The 18,183-nt window shown below is 43.1% G+C and overlaps 2 protein-coding genes across 8 annotated transcripts in view; one reads left to right on the forward strand and one right to left on the reverse strand.

Moving 5' to 3' along the window:
* The window catches only part of jak1 (Janus kinase 1), a 57,270-nt gene extending 53,045 nt beyond the window's left edge, over positions 1-4,225 (forward strand). For 2 of the 4 annotated variants that reach the window (XM_061824491.1, XM_061824493.1), the window contains 2 exons: positions 1,268-1,378; positions 3,015-4,225. In XM_061824491.1, the coding sequence (XP_061680475.1) occupies positions 1,268-1,378; positions 3,015-3,128 (225 nt within the window). In that variant the 3' untranslated portion in view covers positions 3,129-4,225. The remainder of the gene's footprint in view (positions 1-1,267; positions 1,379-3,014) is intronic. The other 2 variants (XR_009795676.1, XM_061824490.1) reach the window with 2 other exon arrangements.
* The window catches only part of raver2 (ribonucleoprotein, PTB-binding 2), an 83,066-nt gene continuing 68,599 nt past the window's right edge, over positions 3,717-18,183 (reverse strand). For 2 of the 4 annotated variants that reach the window (XM_061824496.1, XM_061824499.1), the window contains 10 exons: positions 16,840-16,922; positions 16,666-16,764; positions 13,679-13,790; positions 12,379-12,722; positions 11,412-11,520; positions 11,138-11,319; positions 10,708-10,812; positions 10,448-10,546; positions 9,316-9,534; positions 3,717-7,486 (listed from right to left, as the gene is read on the reverse strand). In XM_061824496.1, the coding sequence (XP_061680480.1) occupies positions 7,346-7,486; positions 9,316-9,534; positions 10,448-10,546; positions 10,708-10,812; positions 11,138-11,319; positions 11,412-11,520; positions 12,379-12,722; positions 13,679-13,790; positions 16,666-16,764; positions 16,840-16,922 (1,493 nt within the window). In that variant the 3' untranslated portion in view covers positions 3,717-7,345. The remainder of the gene's footprint in view (positions 7,487-9,315; positions 9,535-10,447; positions 10,547-10,707; positions 10,813-11,137; positions 11,320-11,411; positions 11,521-12,378; positions 12,723-13,678; positions 13,791-16,665; positions 16,765-16,839; positions 16,923-18,183) is intronic. The other 2 variants (XM_061824497.1, XM_061824498.1) reach the window with 2 other exon arrangements.

The raw sequence follows: 18,183 nt of genomic DNA on the forward strand, positions 1-18,183 counted from the left end.
ACCCTTTGCTCAGGATGAAGTAGTTTAGAAGTACCCTTTTGAGCGAAACAGCCTTTTTGGGAGTGACACAACAGGTTTTCCACACTTGGGTTTGGAGGTCATCTGCCATTCCTGCTTGCAGATCCTCCAGTACGAGCTTCTGAGCACTACGGAGAAGATTTTCATCCTTGTATTTGGCTACATTCAGCCTTCCATCGATTGCAACCAGTCGTCCTATCCATGCAACTGGAAGAAAAAAAACAAAAACAAACAAACCCATTGCATGATTCTGCCCCCGCTGTGCTTTCTGGTTGGGACTGTCTTGGACAGGTGATAAGTAGTGCCTGGTTTTTCTCCATACCACATACCTTACCTAACCAGAGCATTTTGGCCTTAATCTATCTTGTTCTCATCAGACCTGAGAATTTTATTTCTCGCCATCGTGGACTTCCTTTTTTTTTTTTTTTTTAGTGGGCTCTTGCGTCTTCCACTGAGAAGATGCTTCTGTGGTACCACTCTGCCATAAAGCCCCAAACGGTGTAGGGGGGACAACACATTTTCAAACTGCCCGCGTGAGTTGTGCTTGAGTCTAAAGGCAAACGACGGCGTGAGGTCGGTGCGGTCACCGCACGTGTGAAAATAAAGAGGCCTTTATGGCTGTGTGATATTTCAGATTTTCTTTTAATGAATCTCCCAAAATTGTTTGTTTTTTGTCTATCAATATGGGGTGATTTGTGTACATTGATGAGATAAAGTGAACTTAAAGGATTTTAGCAAATGGCCGCAATCTAAAAAAATGCAAGCAGTTCTGAATACTTTCCATACATACTGTAGGGACTGAGCCCTGCTGCGAATAGTTCATATTTATGAGTAAATGATGAGAGAATATAGAGAGGGAAGCTCTATATGAAGCTTCTCAACTCACTTCAACATACTTACCCGGTACAAAAATGCCACTAAATGGCACCAAACCAATCCTGTTCTTGACACTTGGGTTTGGCCTTCGTATAAAAAGAACAACAGGGGATCTTTTCAGCAATTAATGACTCTTTATGATTATGACTATTAATGATTCATGACAATTTCTATTGGGGCTGTCAATCACTTGCTTTTTTTTGTTTTGCAATTTGCAGCAGGACTTTGTCCTTATCCCCAGTCTATTGGGGCATTTTATTGTATATTGTTTTCCCTCCCCATCAAAATGTCAGGTTTGCCTTTGAAAAGAAGCTGTTATCTTGTTCACAACTTTGACCGGACTCTACTTGAGTAGCTTGTTTTCCTCTTGCAGCTGTTCTCCAAAATGCTTGATCCAGCTCAGGGTCAGATGGTCCTTGTTCGTCTGGTGGGTGTGCTGGAGGAGGGGAAGAGGTTACCACAACCTGATGGCTGCCCTGAACCTGTAAGACACTTTTTCTTTTTTTTTTTTTTCCCCCAGTTTTTCCTTCCAACAGCCAAATGATTGTTTTTTTTCTGTCATCATAATTTTAGACTTTCCCTTGGGAATACGATACTTAATAAGCATCTCAATCAAGTCAGTAGTGGATCATTTTGGCTTATAGAATTTGTCCAACCGCTACCACATTTGAACCATGTAGTGGGGATCCTCCGTTTATGGTGATGGACCATTCCTACACGTCGTACATAACCTGATTTCGTCTACAGGTTGGAAAATACATAGGAGCTGATTTGGTGAGGTGAAACTTGATAGATGTGGAAGCCGGTCCACTAACTGGACCCATACATGTGTGTGTAACAAACAATTCTTTTTGTTTGTCTATCTGAAGTGGAAAAATAGTGTCAGGGTGGACACAAATATGTAACAGTGATTGATTACATCGCGTCCTTACCTTCTGGTCTCCATCACTTTTTCACCTGTTGCCAATCGTGCTGCGATGGAGCACCGGAGCCTATCCTGGCGACCTATGGGCGAGAGGCGGGGTACACCCTGAACAGGCCACCAGCCAAATGCAGGGCATATACGAAAATACAAGTATTCGCCCTCGCATTCACATCTACGGGCAATTTGTAGTTTGCAATCAACATCCTGTCCATGCTTTTGGGATGTGGGAGAAACCAGAGTACTCGGAGCAAACCCACGTGGGCATGCAGGGAACTTGCAAACTCCACACAGGCAGGGCCGCGATTTGAATCCCAGCCCTGAGAACTGCAGCAGATGTGTGTGATGTCGGTCACGGTGCCATCGCCACGTACATTACATAAAGGTTGAAAAACGATCAATTAGCAGGGGCGTACCTTTCTCCTACTTCCAATGCTCTCCAACAAACAGCACGGCATTTTTGACCATTAGATAACGCCACGATTACTTTCCAACTGAATGACTTCCAGCCAACAACTCTGGTGGATTGACAAGGGCCTCCCCCCACCCTTTTGTCCATTCAAAAGAAACAGTCCACATGTGGTCTGGGACAGGCCTCTAAATTGGAGCATGAATGCATTGGTACCTCTACTTACAAAATGAATCTGTTCCGGATTTTGCGTAAGTAGCCGAACAAGTCGCCAGTCAACACTCCATCATCACCCACGGTGCCACACACGCACAAAATTATTCCACCACAGCAAACAGAACAGCACAACCAGCAGACAACAAAACAACCAAAACGATGAGCAAAGAAATAATTGACACAAGGCATGCGCTTCAAACGCTATTGACATACATGTTTATGTTTAGCACCACAAAGCATTATGCCAAATAGCGGAATTAGTCGTCAACTTGTCATCCATCGCTCCTACGCTAAGGTTTTCATTATTTGTGGGGGTGTAAAGAATGTACCTCCCTCAAATAGCGGGGGAACACTGTACTGTACTGATATACAATTGTGGTATTTATATTGTCGTTCAGTATGAGGCAAAACTGCGCCATTCATACTACTTGAACACAGCTGTCATAAAGACCACTTTTGCCCCACTAGTAACATGTCCTTTCTCTTACTACTGAGGACAAAGAGGCTGCTAGTGGCTTATGTGAATGTTTTTGCCGTGTTGATGAAGCCAAGCGTTTTATTGTGTCCTTGCAGGTGTATGAGGTGATGTGCAAGTGCTGGGAGCACGCCCCCGAGAAGAGAATCACCTTCAAGCAGCTCATCGACGAGCTGAGCAACATGCAGCAGCAGCTTGGCTCTCCTGAATGAACAGTCAGCTTGGCTCAACGCCTCCCTCACACGCTCGCTCACTCGCTCGTCCGTCCTCTGGACTCACCGCCAGTCTCCGCCCCGCCAGGCTCCGCCCCGCCAGGCTCCGCCCCGCCAGGCTCCGCCCCGCCAGGCTCCGCCCCGCCACGCGCTACTAACCTGTAGGATCTCACTTCCGCTAGGCACGCTCTTCTCCAATGTTTGCCAATCCGATAATCGGCAACGTCTTCACGATCCCAGCTCGCCGTCTGACCCCAAAGACGCCGTTTTGGGCAGTTGGATGTTTGTTCCTATTTGTATTTAACTCCAAGCGTCGCTCTTCTCTCAATGAAGCCTCCTGAGCCATGGGATCATGTGACACTTTAGGTGAAGATTGGGCCAGAAAATCACCACTGAGTCATCCTCTTCAGGATTACGCACACCCGACCTGAGCTGAGGATCTCGTCGTTGTCCGAAATTGATAGCTCTTTCATCCTGTTTGCTCTTGAGTGGCACGTCCACGGGCTGCACTTCTTGTATGTATATTCTCCTTTGCTAGCTTGAAATTTTAGGTCTGATGACAAATGACTAAAAGTTATTTTTTCAAAAAAAAAAAAAAAAAAAAAAAAGAAACAAAACAAAAGTTGCAGGACTGACGAGTCTCACGTTACTTGTTAGTTCATGTGGCATTCTCAGTTGCAATGTGTTTGAAACATTTATATCAGCAATTGTGTTTTCATTTTAATGTGTACATGAAAGGCTTTGTGCAAGACTTTTATCGGATCAACGTGACGCAGACGAAAAGGACACACTTGAGTCCACACTTTAATTAGGAATAAAAAGACAATTCCCTTGGGGGGGGAAAAAAATAAAACAAGTTTGACTCATGGAAGGTAAAATGTCCACAGTTACACAATTGAAAAATAAATAAAACCACTGTCTTCTTTGTCTTTCCAAATGTAATATTAACTTGTGAAGATATACACGATGTGTGTGTATGTATATGTACTGTATGTAACCAGTGGAGGATTCCCTGGAAATACTGCATTCACAGTCAAAACATTCAGTGATATAAAGTATAGCAACTTCTACAATCAATATATCTGATCCCAAATAAATAAAAGCCTTATGTTTACAAAGTGTGAAGCGCTTGCCCTATTGTAAGTCTGCACGGCCAGCCCCATCCAACGTGGGTACGGTACAGAGTACTGGTTGGTACCTTTGCAGCTTGATCCATTTAGTCAACTAAGACAATACAATTGTGGACTTGAAAATGAACACAAAAGCCATGTAAGATAAGAATACTGTAAGATATTTTCATGAACAGGAAAATACTTTGGGATCTATTCAGGGGGTACTGACTGTCTACATTGAGGAAAATCAAAGGGATTTAAAGGCCCAATTGCAACTCTATACAGCAGAGGCCGGGAACCTCTTGTTTTTGTTTCCTTTTTTTTTTTTTTAATGTCACATGAAAATATTAACAAAATATACCAGTCAAACATCTATTGCTTTATATACTAGGTGAGCCAAAAAGTAGGTATACACTTTAAATCAACTTGTTTTCATACTCGTACGATGACAAATGGAAATCATTTGAGTCAAGAACAAAAATCTTGACGGTTCTAGAGCAATATTGGACCTTTACTGACGGAAGAAAGGAAGGCTGAAAAGTACTTTGAAGCAAGGGAAGAAAGGCTGCTATTAAAAAAAACCCACCACAGTAGGTCTGAGCTAGAAGGAAGTATGGCAGGAAAAGAAAGATGGAAAGTATTTGGGACACCAAAACTGGAAGATGGTATAATCATACAGCTAATAAGTACACGAGTTGAGATAATGACACAGAAGCCAATATACTCTATGGCTACAATACAGTATCGGGAAACAAGTAACGACAGTCATGTTGTGTGAGAAATATTCACTAAGCATGACAGCATCGTAAGACTAAAGTAGTACTGTATACAAGAATTTGAAAATGAACACGTTGGGCCAGTGGCCCTCAAAAACTGTTAACGAGCTCATCTGCTATTGCTTTTCAGTGCTGCAATGGCCACGTAAGTACTGCACTGTACAATTATAGCAGCAGCAGAATTAAAAAAAAAAAGTATTTGGGCAACACTGAAAAGAACAAACAATAACTCAACAAGGATGAAATGTAAATTGTGCAAATCAAAGTTGTATGAAATGAAAGGCATTACAAAATTTCGCCGAATTTTGTGAAAATTGAATTATGTGACTGAAGTCATAGTTACAGGTATTAGATTAGAATTGTTGTGAAGTATGAGGAGAAATAATACAAAATTAATAACTCCTCCTCTCCAGAATAGTCATGCTCATTTTTTCAACATATTTCTCATATTTTTGGAGTCTTTTCAGTGTGGCCCAAATAGTCCTTGGTGAGTAAGATTGTTATAAAACATTACTAGAGGAGTAATTATAATACATTCAAAATTCTACAGCAGTATAAGCCTTAGTTATTGCCATAACAAGCAGTAATACTAAAGTAGCAAGCCCTCATTGATAATCAAACTTGAACGAAGGATTTTTTTTCTTTTACAGACAATTAAAATTGACAACACAAGTAAGAAAAAAAAATTTCAGACACCATAACAGATTTACACTTGTGTGCTTTTGTAGAAGGTCATTGGAACGTGAGCCCCGATTCCAATCAAATCTGCAGCAACATTTAATCAGTATTGTGTACAAAGTAGACACAACACTGAGTGGGTGTCACACAAGAGTACACACACACACACACACACGTTTCTTTTTCAAATGCATTCTGGAAGAGCCGCTGTCTATTCCTTTGACAAGTAACGTACTACTAGGAGAGAAAAAGAAAAAAAACCCCTCCAAAACGTTTCCTGGGTGACTATGCTAAACATTTGCAGATGCTCTACTTTAGCAGCGGATCGATACATCGTCGGGAAATATTCGGAGCAGCCCTGCCAATGGACTGTAGTCCCCACAAGAAATGCTAGATTAAATAAACACACAAAAACAATAGCCATTGGAAATCATTCAATGTCCGTGTTGGGTTCTACCTTGAAATAGCAGTTTGCCCTTAAAACAAAATAAATGTGACCATGACCTCGTTCTTCTCATGAAGAAGGTTAACTTGGAAATGAAAAATAGGCGACAAACGTTTTTTGGTCCTGTGTGACTTCGAAAAGGTTGCAAATATACAACAAACTGGATATTTTCATTCTTGTGATATAGTATGCTCACTACAGAGCTGACAGTTCACACAAAAGTTCTTAATACACAACTGCGTGTTACACATGGCTTGCTCGAATGTGTATAGTACACACGTACAGTATATCGCTTTTAATCATGTATGTCAACAGAGCTCTTATTGGTCCGTGCCCTTTTTCCTTTTGTCCTCCCGGTGTTGGGATTCCAAAATGGCTGACACTTCCTACAGATAGTTTAGGCGTGCGCACACACACAAACACACAAAGGGAGGCACGAGTAACAGCTGCCCGTATTTTAAAGAGGAAGAAAGAGCAGTCGAAAAGAATCGGACACACCATCACTTCCAAGTGTTCGTTCCTTTTCTTTTAGCAGACACGTTTATATCATATGAGTACACTGTAATATCAGTAGAGTTGACATTGATTGCGGGGGTGGGACATGGGGTGAGTTAAGGCTTGAACTGGACAAAAGCAACAGCGTTTTATTTAAGGTGACAATCATAATTGCAATTTGGCATCTGCAAATTCATTTGAAGATTTTGGGGGGGAACCCGTTTTTTTGCAATAGTCGGGCCAAAGCAGTAAAGGTACTAGTTTGACACCATCTTGTGGTATCTTTCTTCTCATGAACTTCGTTGACGTGATTTGAGGAGGTTGATTAGACACAAGCAGGCAAAAGGCCTCCTTGTGGCACCTGTGGGCAATCAAAAATGGGGAGGAGATATTCGATTATTGGTGGGTTTTCACGATTGATGGCAGCTGTCCTCCTGCATGAGGGCCGGGGGGGCTCAGTTTACAAGGGTCGTTACATGATATTTCGAGGTCACGCCAAAGACGTACGTCATCACACAGCACAAGAAGACACGCTTAGTAACTTCTTGTTTTCTATTAATGGCATGAGCTGTTTTTTGGGCTTGCCATCACCTCCGCAGGAACGGAACGCTGTCGTAAAGCGAGCCCCCACCCTCGTTGTACTCTACAATTAAGCAGTATTCAAAGATTAGAAGAAGCTGCGACCCACCCCAGCGAGCGCATCACTTGACTCTAGAGCCTCTTCCTTTTGAAATAGTCAGCATACTGTCCCCCAAGGCCTTGGGAGTGCTGGCCGACGTAGCCACCATCCGATGATGTCACTTCCTGCACCGCCAACTGGGGATACTCCCTCTTGTGACCCCGTGTCTGGTTCTAAAGAAGATGGGGGGCGGGGGGAGGACAAATCACAGTTTTTTGTTAACTTGGTACCTCATCTCTCACCTGCAAAGTGCTGTAGAAAATAAATGGACAATAATTCACCCCCCCCCCCACCTCTCCAAAAAGAGAAGAATTTGGTTTCCACATTAGTGACGAGGTTCTTCTGTGAAAGGCTCACAAAGGATGTTTGGCTTCCGCGCAAAGTAGCTTGACAAAGTTGCGTGAAAATGAACTCGACAATAATGCAAACATGCTGTGTTTGTGTGTGTTTTAGGATGAGAGCAGGCTAGCGGGGTTTAGCTGTCTGAGAGGGGGCCACAAAAGGCAGTCTGTCCAAACAATGGCAAATCTCTGTGGAGACGGAGCTTCGGAGCTCAGACTTCCACATCCTGTCTCTTAATAGCATCAGCCAGCGCGCTCTATCCGAAAAGCTTCTCCTGTCAGCTGCTTCTACATGAAACATTAAATGGACGTGACATTAGCGACAAGTAGCATCATCGTCAGGTCAGCTAATGGACCCTGAAGAATCGGAACGGCAAAATCATTATGTTGTTACTACACTGCTTTCATAAAGTAATTAGTCTTGTCTTTGTATGCTCTACTGTGTGTTTAAAAAAAGGTTAGGGTTAGATATCATTTCAATATTATTCCAAGACAGTTACACTTGTGGCTCATCAACTTGTTTAGTCACAGAGCAAAGGAACAATTTCCATGTCCTCATCTTTTCTGGCTTAATTGTGCTCACTTTTACTATTTACAAGTCCTCCCCCCCCCCCCCGCGCCCCCACACGGGACGGTGTTTGTAACCCAAACACGTTGCCCAGATAATGCGGCGCGCTGAGATGGGTTAGCGAGTGTCGCGGCACAGTATCAAGAGGAGATAGCGGGCCAGAATGACCAGTGTCAAATTTTAGCCATCATTTATCGTAAAGTAAGTAAAACTGAGCGGTGGTTTTCTTTGCCATCATTGGAACACAAACACACACAAAAAGAAGAAAAAAACAAATCACACTTTTGAAGTTCATTCTTTTGATGTACATGGCGCTGATGATTTCTGTGCAATGTATTATCCCCCAAACTTTTTTTTAAATGCCAAATTAAACGACTTTGGAGGCTCCAATATCATATTTGGCATTTCGTGTTTATTTGCAAGTCCTTCCTATTCCGAGGGCTCGGCCACTTCATAATAAGGACTGCGAAGAGAAGACTTTCTGTGACACAAGCTAATTCATGTTCAGCCACTTGTTTTTCAGTGAGGAGCAAAATCCCAATTAGAAGCTACAATGGCACTTGAGTACAAGCACAAGTGATCATCATTTAGCAAATTATGCTCCCGTAGAAGGCCAGAATCCCTGAATGCTGGCATTAAGACTGACGCATGCTTTACAGACATCTCAAATAAAAAGTGACACTCTGCAGCAGACTTTGCAAAATCATGCTTGTAACAAACTGGTCATAGACTGCCAGAGTCTCTAGTTTAGGATCTGAGTAGCTTCATTTCGAAGCAAATGGCCATGAAAGTACAATGTGCCTGAAATACAAGTGTGTTAGTCGCCTATTCCATGATTTTGTCACAGAGGTCGCGTTTTCCCAATTGTCAACAAATAATAATGTGTCACTAACAGAAGTCCAATTGCAGGGCGAACCCAGCAGCCGCGGCCGCAAGATGAAATGTTTGGATTTTGTTATTTCACCTCTATTAAGGTCTCTTGAGTTGAGCCCTCATTTCAAAATGGATTCATGTGCCGAAAAATAAACAAAGCGTTTCCCGAGTCACACGCCAGCTTTTAAATTGGACGATAAAAAAGACATTTTCTGCTCACATAATAATAGGCGTTCCAGTCGGCGGTGGCGGCTTGCGCATGTACGACAGGATTTGGCGTGGCCGCTATCGGGTGCGGGCCCCCGAGGAAAGCGGGCATCAGAGGCAGGCTGCTGTAGGCTGGAAGCACGGCGGCGGTCGGTAGAACGGCCGGGGGGGGAGCCACGCCATTGTTGACGGCATGAAGGGCCGCGCCTAGAGGCTTACACACATCCACTTCCTGTTTAAAAACACTCAAAGTATATCACCAGTCTTCAAGAGAGCTCGATCATATTAACACCTTGAATTAACTTGTATTGTAAAATATCGGGAAAGGCGAGTACCAGTGCCAGGTATCGATATCAGCAGGTATTGGGTTTTCGTGAAGGCTGCCGATACTGGCCGGCGATACTTAAGGCAAAAAATTTAAAAGCAAAATGTGACATCAAATGAGTCTTCCTTGCCAGTAGTTGCTGCTAAACTCCAGGGTTTGACAGATTAGCGACCTATCATGTGCACCACAAAGTTTTTTGTCTGCAATCCGTTTGTCTTTACATGTATCGCATCAAATTTGTGTAAATTAATGATAGAGAGTAAGTATATTTAAATTTTTTAAAATTTGTCATGCAATTAATCCTACTTATGTTTGTAAGCATAGCGTACACAGGAAATTGACTATGCCACGTCAACTGAAATGTTATGTATCAAAGTAGTACTGGTATTGGTACTCACTAATATCAGTTACAATGCAAGGGTAAATACTTGTACTAGTATCGGCCTGGGAAAAAAAATGGTATCGATCATTTTTATAATATACAATGTGCCAGTGTAATGCAGAAGTATGCTAAATGCTACTTTTAGTGTCCTTTTGGGTTGTCATGACAATAACATTACACACAATTCAAAGGTAACAAAGAAGATCTGTAAAAATGCATCTTTACAATGAATTTAGTTTGAGGTACAGCATTGCGCTCATCCATCTCGAGCCTCCCTTATCCCAGGTGACTTGGGGAGTACCTGCAAACTCCACACAGGCCCACAGCCAAGTTTCAAACCCAGAACCTGAGAATTCTTTCGGCAAATGTGCTGCCCAGAAGTGCATTCATTGGACAGAAAAAAAGCAAATACTGCTCGATGCGCACTGCATACGGTACCTTGCTGCCGTAAGCGTGAGTAGCTGTGGACTGGTTGTAGTACTGAGTGACTGTCTGCATGTAGGAACTGTAATCGCTATAGGAAGAAACTGGTGGAACCTGAAACCACAATAAATAGACCTTATACTGTATTCAGTTTGAACACAAAAGTCTCCACATATTTCATGTAACCCGATTGCGTGTTCGCTCAACTTTGCTCTGCTTTGGAAACACGTTTTGAAGCACTTACACTAGAAAAAAAATAGCACACTTTTTATTACCTGTGTGTGATCCTTGGTGTAATCCGGAGCTGTGTTGTCCTGTGGTGCAGCTGAGTTGTACCCTTGTGCTGTTTGGTAGTGCTGGTACCACTGTTGCATGGCCTCCTACAGGACACACACACACACACACACACCACACACACACACACACACACACACAAGCACATCACGCAATTAAAACTAAGATTGGCTGGAATCCACATTTTTGTTATCCTGCACAGAACGCTGCCCTGTAAAGAGTATCCGGGAAGGAACAAAAAGAAAGGAAAAGATAAATAATGAAAAAGAGCAGCGTAAACATGAAACAGCAGGAACATAGAAAAATTAAGAAGGAAGCCAATAATAATCCTAATAATACAGTGCATAAAAATAGAAATGATGAAATCCAGGGTGCATCACAACTTTCCACGTTGAATCCATGCCACAGTACCTGCGTGGGGGCATGGTTGTACTGGCTGAAGTCGGAGGAAGTGTCAGTATTGTACGAGGTGGTGCTGGGAGGAGTTGCGTTGTGGGAGAAGGAGCCGCCCCCCATGGACACAACGGGGGTCGAGGAGCTGCCGTAGAGGCCCGAGGTTGGCTGCCCTGCCGGAGATTTACTGCCCAGTGACCCTGCAGAAAGGCGCAGGCGCCCGTGGAGGAGACACGATAAAGAGAAAGACCAGCAATTGCAAACGTGACAAAATTCAAAGTTGAAAGTCCACCTTGCAGGACAACTCCTGGCATTACACTGGCCAGATTCAGGTACGGGTTGGAGGGGAGTCTGACATCTTTGGGGGGCTCTCCCAGCAGAGAACTCTGGCCATTGTTGACCTCAAGAGAAGACATTTGAATGAAATCGCTAGTTGCTGCATCAATTCAGATCTGGCGATTGCCGCTGTCCACTTTTCTACAGGAATTCAAGTAACCTCAATTGAGCAACATCCTGACGTTAACTCAGAGTCACGATGACTTGGTTGAACCTTAGGAGGCTTGTGGACCTGAGAGGACTGTGCTTGCTGTTAATTACATTTTCCCTTCATTAAAAAAAAGGCTAGAGAGGAGACTGCCCTGGGATCTGGCTCGGTTCCCCGAAGAACTTGAATCACAATGGATGAGGATATGAACAGTCTCTACATTTTGCAAAGGAACAGGCAATACAGCTATCATGCGTGTTTGTGTACATGAAACAGAGAAGAAACAAGTGATATGCAACATGCCAACAAGAAAACTGTTAAAGTGAAAATATGGCCACCAGCCACGCATCCATTATCTGAGCTGCTTATCCTCACGAGGATCATGAGCATCTAGAGCCTATCCCCGCTATCTTTGGGAGAGAGGCGAGGTACACCCAAGACTGGTCGCCAGCCAATCACTGAGCACATTAAGACAAACAAAAATTCCAACACACATGTATACCGATGGGCAATTAAGAGTCTTCATTCAATGGTGAAAATAGCATCAAATAATTTAAAAGCAATCCAATTTTTTGCTCCAAATTGCTAATATTTCACATGTATATATAATTTTTGATTCATTCACTTTGAGCAGCAAACGTACAACTCCCTGGGTTCATCACGGGGTTGACTGGTAGAAATAAAATGGAGTTTCTGACGGGAATATTTTCACAAGTTGCTCTGAGACAAGACAAGACAGTCACAGTTTTGTCACAAAGTTGTTGTCTTTGCTCACCATGTTGGTCGGCAAGGAACCATCTGAACTGTTATGATGCCCTGCGGATGTGTACACTCCTGTTGGGGGTTTAGGCGGAAGTCCACACAGGCCCGAGTTACTTAGTCCCAAAGAGTAGTTCTGTCCCTGCGTCATGCTCCCCGAAGTGACAGCCTGCCTGTCACCAGAGCCGGAGGAGGAAGACGGGACGGAGGAAGAGGAGGCGGCTTGGGCCGTGCAGATGGACTGGATGCTATTTTGTTCTCCTGCACCAGGTCGGGGCTGCAGGTAGGGCATCACACCCGCTACTGACACCACTACTGCGGCATTGTGGCCTGACGCTGGCGCAGGCTCGTGGCAAAATTCTGTCAGTGAAAGGGAAACAACAAAGGGGGCAAAAAATATTGAAGGGATTGGAAAGTGAACATCAAAGGAGTGCAAGTCCATTGGTGCGTCTGTCCCCTGTAGCTTGGCTGCCTGGTCTGATTAGGAAATGTTGTTTTTTTTAACCACATACATTATCACTTACCTGTTTTTTGTCGCATTAACACACTGTGCTCACTCTCAATAGCCCCACTTAACTTCATGTACACACACTGCAATTATAAGTGTGTGCAAACAAATTTAGAGACCTGAGAGTCTCACCAAAATAAATAAATCAATAAATCTCCAGTAGTCCAATATCAGTGATACAAATGACATTCTGAGATCCAACAACCCTAATGTGAACCAACCTTTGCGGATGTGATGTCATAAACTTAATGAATAATCAATAAAACAATGAAACTTACTGAAACTGAATTACAAACCTGTACAATATCTTAATCCTACTTAGACTCTCAAAAATGAGAATTAAAAAACTATATATGAATACAAGTATACCTTTAGGTTCACTGAAAAGTGATCTCACCGTATAAAAAGTATACATTTTTTTAATTTTAGCTTTTGAAAATGCAATTCTGTATTGCATCACTCTGAATGGATTTGTAGCACAACATCTGATACAGATATTCCCAAAAAATGCCAACATTAATTTCTCTATATAAGGCATCAAAGACCAACTCAAAATTGTCACTGATTGTACAGAATTATACAATTATCTCAATGAAAACTTCTCATAGTTTTATGATCCTAAAGAGAAACAATAGCAATAATAGCTACTCTGGGGCGATCAAAAGAGAAATAGAATTCAGAAAAATATAATCAATAAAGGCAGCTTGAAGAAAATCTCAAAGAGACACGTATTTACCGCATGTCCACATGCTGTAATTTGTTTGTATTGATTACACTTGGAGTTTACATGTACAGGCGGTCTACTGACCTGAGGGGGGCTCTCCCAGGAGGCCTTTCCCAAGTGCGATGAGGCCTGGAGCCCGCAGAGGTAACGTTTTCTGCATAAGCAACCTGGATGGATCTCCCAACAGGCTGGAGGCCTGCGGAGGTGGAAGGAAAACGTTATTAGATCTGACATGTAAAAACTTTGGAAACCAGCAACACCATCAACCCATCTGACAATTACGTTGTTTCTGTTTCAGGTTTCAGTGAACAGCCCATAAAAACTGCTTCATGGATGACTAATTTGGTGTGAGTGTTGTTCTGTCTCCATGTGCCCGTCCTGTCATTCACCTCTGATCAGTTCAGGATTGAGAGTTGTATCGCAGTTCTGACCCATACTTATTTGGGATACACACCAGCTAAAACAAGATCCATTGGGACTCCGAACAGGATACATAGTAGTAGTCTATTGGCCGTTGCAGTGATCAAAGGTAGTATTGCATAGGCTTTACATTACACGATCAGGGGTTTTGGGGCTGATCACCCATGAGCGAGTTAAAAAAAAAAAAAACTTTTTGTGATATTCTTGTTTGTTTGAGTGTCGTGGGATTTTTTCAATTGTACAGTATGTGCCTTGACTCCAAAAAGGTTTTAATTCGCTGCTCTGGTCAATATCATGTGTTCTACAGAGCACCAGCATGTTTACACACAACCACTAGCACTAGCTTGCTGGACTACTTAACGATTTGTTGCCCGCTTGCAAGCTGTGTAGTATTGAAAGTACATGAAAATAGCTCTGCGCCTGTCCTGAGCACTAGTGACCACCAACAGACATTTTTCCCCTCCATTTTCTTATAATACAGTCGGAGCAATGCAGTCGTGTTGTTATCCCCACGGTCACGAGTGTATCCGGTCGCATTTGAGTTGACAACATAAAAGCTCCCTGATCGTAAAAAACGAGATGCGGTGGTATCCGAATACAAGATTTTATTGCTGTAGTCTGACATAGTGCAATCATGAAAGAGCAAATTTGTCTTGTCGTCTGAGGCATTAAGAGTCATCTCTTCCAGCAGTCTCCTTTCTCTCGTGCCGCTGACATCTTTTTTTTTTTTTTGGTAATAATTTTATTGGATGTCAGATATTTACAGTACTGTAATATATCAAAAAACACAAAAAGAATAAATAATAATAAAGAAAAAATACTACTCCATAAAAATAAATAGTTTTTGGTTTTAGATATACTGCGCACGATGGCGATACTGTCATGATCCTGCCGCTCCAGCCTGGGTTGTGCGGGTGCCCGCGCGCTCGCGCTAATTGGGAGGCACACACCTGCGCCTCATGCGGGTTGATTATCCCGTGTATATATAGGACCCCGATGACGACTGGTGCTCCGCCAGATCGTTGAGGTTCATGTCCCGTTCCAGCACTCCCGTATCCCTGATCGTCAACCCGTGTGTACCGACCTTCGCCTGTTCTCCGACCGACCCCGTAAGACTGACTCCTTTGATACTCCTGCCTGCTTTGATCGTTCTCCTGTGTACCGACTCCTGCCTGCCCGCTCACCTGCTCTCTACACCCGACGTCTCAACTACCGCTGCTGCACCTGACTGCCTGCTCGATCCCCAACCATTTAATAATAAAGTTTTTCTCCGAACTACCTTGCATCTCCCGAATCCTGCATTTGGGTCCTACCTCCGTTCCGATGGGTCGTGACAGAACGATCTGGCCAAAACAGGACCCAGCAGGAAAGACCCGGCATCGCCGGGACCGACACATGGTCGACCGACTGCCGGAGGACCAAGCCTGTCCCATCCGGGTAGTCTCCATGACGTCCTCCGCTTCCGTGTCATATGCTCCGCCGGCGAGCTATGAATATGTCCCGACCACGACCCGTCCGGCACCGCATATTCTTCTGGACTCTGATTTTTCGGACTATGAGGAGGACCTTGATTTGTATGACCGGCTGCCTGAGTACGACTCCGATTATTTCGATTACGAATCTCTTCGCCCGATCTTCAATCCCGGCCAGTTTGTTTCACCTCCCCGCGTTTCCAGCACCCGAGCGTCTTCGCCCGGTGGGTACGAGTACACCAACGACGACTGGTGCTCCGCCAGATAGTTGAGGTTCCAGCACTCTCGTATCCCTGATCGTCAACCCGTGTGTACCGACCTTCGCCTGTTCTCCGAGCGACCCCGTAAGACTGACTCCTTTGACACTTCTGCCTGCCTTGATCAATCTCCCGTGTACTGACTCCTGCCTCCCCGCTCACCTGTTCTCTTCGCCAGACGTCCCAAATACCGCTGCTGCACCTGACTGCCTGCTCGATCCCCGACCCATTAATAATAAACGTTTTTCTCCAAACTACCTTGCATCTCCCCAATCCTGCATTTGGGTCCTACCTCTGCTCCGATGGGTCGTGACAGATACAGAGTAAATGTCTTTATCAGAGCCGATCAATGACGTCATTGACCGGACCGGCGACATCAAGACCGATCAGCAAAAAATGTCATTTAACGGCCGATCCGATCAGGCCGATCAAATCAGTGTAGACTCCAGTTTACATCAGATTGCGATACTCTGATTCTAGTTTGCAACATGAGGAAGATAAATCAGGACACATTCTGCCAATTTTAGGAACAGTTCAGATTTTTTGTTTTGCATATAATTCTTCTGCATTTTGGCTTCATTTTCAAATATTTTAGTTGTCCAGCTGAGGTTGTATGTAACTAATTTTAAGAGATGTTTTTTTAAATTATTATTGTTATTACTATGTCTTGACATAAAAGTTAATACTTTTACAAAGTGTGCTTTCTTGTTCACTGTAAGTAATACAAACTTGAGGTCATGTAAAAACATGATTCCACGAATTCACTTGGGTACTGATCAAACATGGGAGATTCGAAACAGGGAGGAGATCAGAACTCATCTTATGGGCTTGGGCTTGAGTGATTTTATGTGCTGTAGATGAAGATAAAAATGTAGCTAATATTGCAAAATCACGCACACAAAGACTAACACAGGTGTCTTACACTGCTGATGCACTTGTCCTTTATGTGTAAAAGCTGCTGCTGAGCGAGCTGCATCTGCAGCAGGTTCTGAAAAACGAGTCCGTTGCCGAACATGGCCCTCTGCAAGCAAAACAAGAGCCAAAGTTTTAGCATTATGTCAGCACACACGCTCACACAGGTTGGTACGGTTGTGACCTGATGAGCTTTTCCAAGTGTAAGAAGAGCTGTGGTGAGGGGGGGTCTGAGGAATGGCAAGTTGCTATGACGCCCGTACTTCCCTGAAATAAAAAAGAAGCAGACAATCAAAAATAAGCTATGACTTCTTTTACAGTGGAACAGTTTGTTCTGGTCTCTTTTTCAAAATTCAGCATGTGTGACACACCTCTTGCACTGCAGCATGTTAAGATTATACAGGTGCAATTGTTGATTGCCCTAAGGACAAATGTTCCGACGCAGTAATTTCCCTCTTTGGTGATTGCCTGTCTGCCTACTGTTTCCGAGTAAGTGAGAAAAGCACTTTCTGCAATCTGGTGTTGATGATGCGACTTTAGGTAAACAACATGCCACCTCATAATAAGGCTTCAAAGCTAATGGCAGCTTCCTTCAGAATAGGTAGAGAAAGTTTAATATTTAATCACGGTCCTTATTTTAGAATTGAATTGTGCATGCTCTTCTTCAAAGAGAGATCCTCCACCTCTCATCCTCGCTTCTTCCGGCTCTCATTTGTCCCGTTAATGTCACACAATTTCATGTTAATACCTGATTAACTATTAATCAAATAACGAACCCCCCTCCAAAGCGCGCACACTCTTCAGGGAGTCTTTGATTGTCTTCCGAGCAGCTTGAAGCAAAAGTATCGCTTAGTATTAAAAAATGAGCTCAGGAAAGACCCCAACTGTCACAATTAGAAGATTATTCATGTTTTGCGTGCACAGCTGTCATTTCCACACTGACAAGGGAGTTCCTTTCGGCAATGCTGTGATGCTCAAAACAAATGAATCCTTAGGAGACTCAAACAGCCTAATTAGTGCATTAAAGTAATTGCTTGATCAAGAAAAATCTGGATTTAATTGTCTACCTCTGGAATTGTAAATATTGCACAGTTCTAATAGTGCGTAGCTCATAAGAGACCAGAAACCTTTTCAGTAGTTCCACTATTTTTTTTTTTTGTGAAACTGAAAAATTGCTTGTGAAGGAGGGTATTCCTTCATTTTATCACCAAATATTATATTTCCTCTGTGTTCTCATGCATTTTTTTGCGGGTTTCAGTTCAACAACTATAGTACCACAGACCTTTTTTAAAATATATGATTTGGGTACTTTAGCTAAAAAGAAAAAACAAATCAAAACTTTAGTATGCTAAAATGCAGGGCCATAATAAGATTTGTTATTCTTGCAATAGTCAGTGTATAATGTAACAATGTCTCACACCTTTTAATTGAGTCACACAACAACAACAACATAATCATAATAGGCTGTATTTAAGTGGTAAGTATTTTGTGTGGCACAAAACGTTCATAATTCCAACTGAACAGGTAC

The sequence above is a fragment of the Syngnathoides biaculeatus genome, chromosome 7 (assembly GCF_019802595.1).
Source record: "Syngnathoides biaculeatus isolate LvHL_M chromosome 7, ASM1980259v1, whole genome shotgun sequence".
Lineage (NCBI taxonomy): Eukaryota > Metazoa > Chordata > Actinopteri > Syngnathiformes > Syngnathidae > Syngnathoides > Syngnathoides biaculeatus.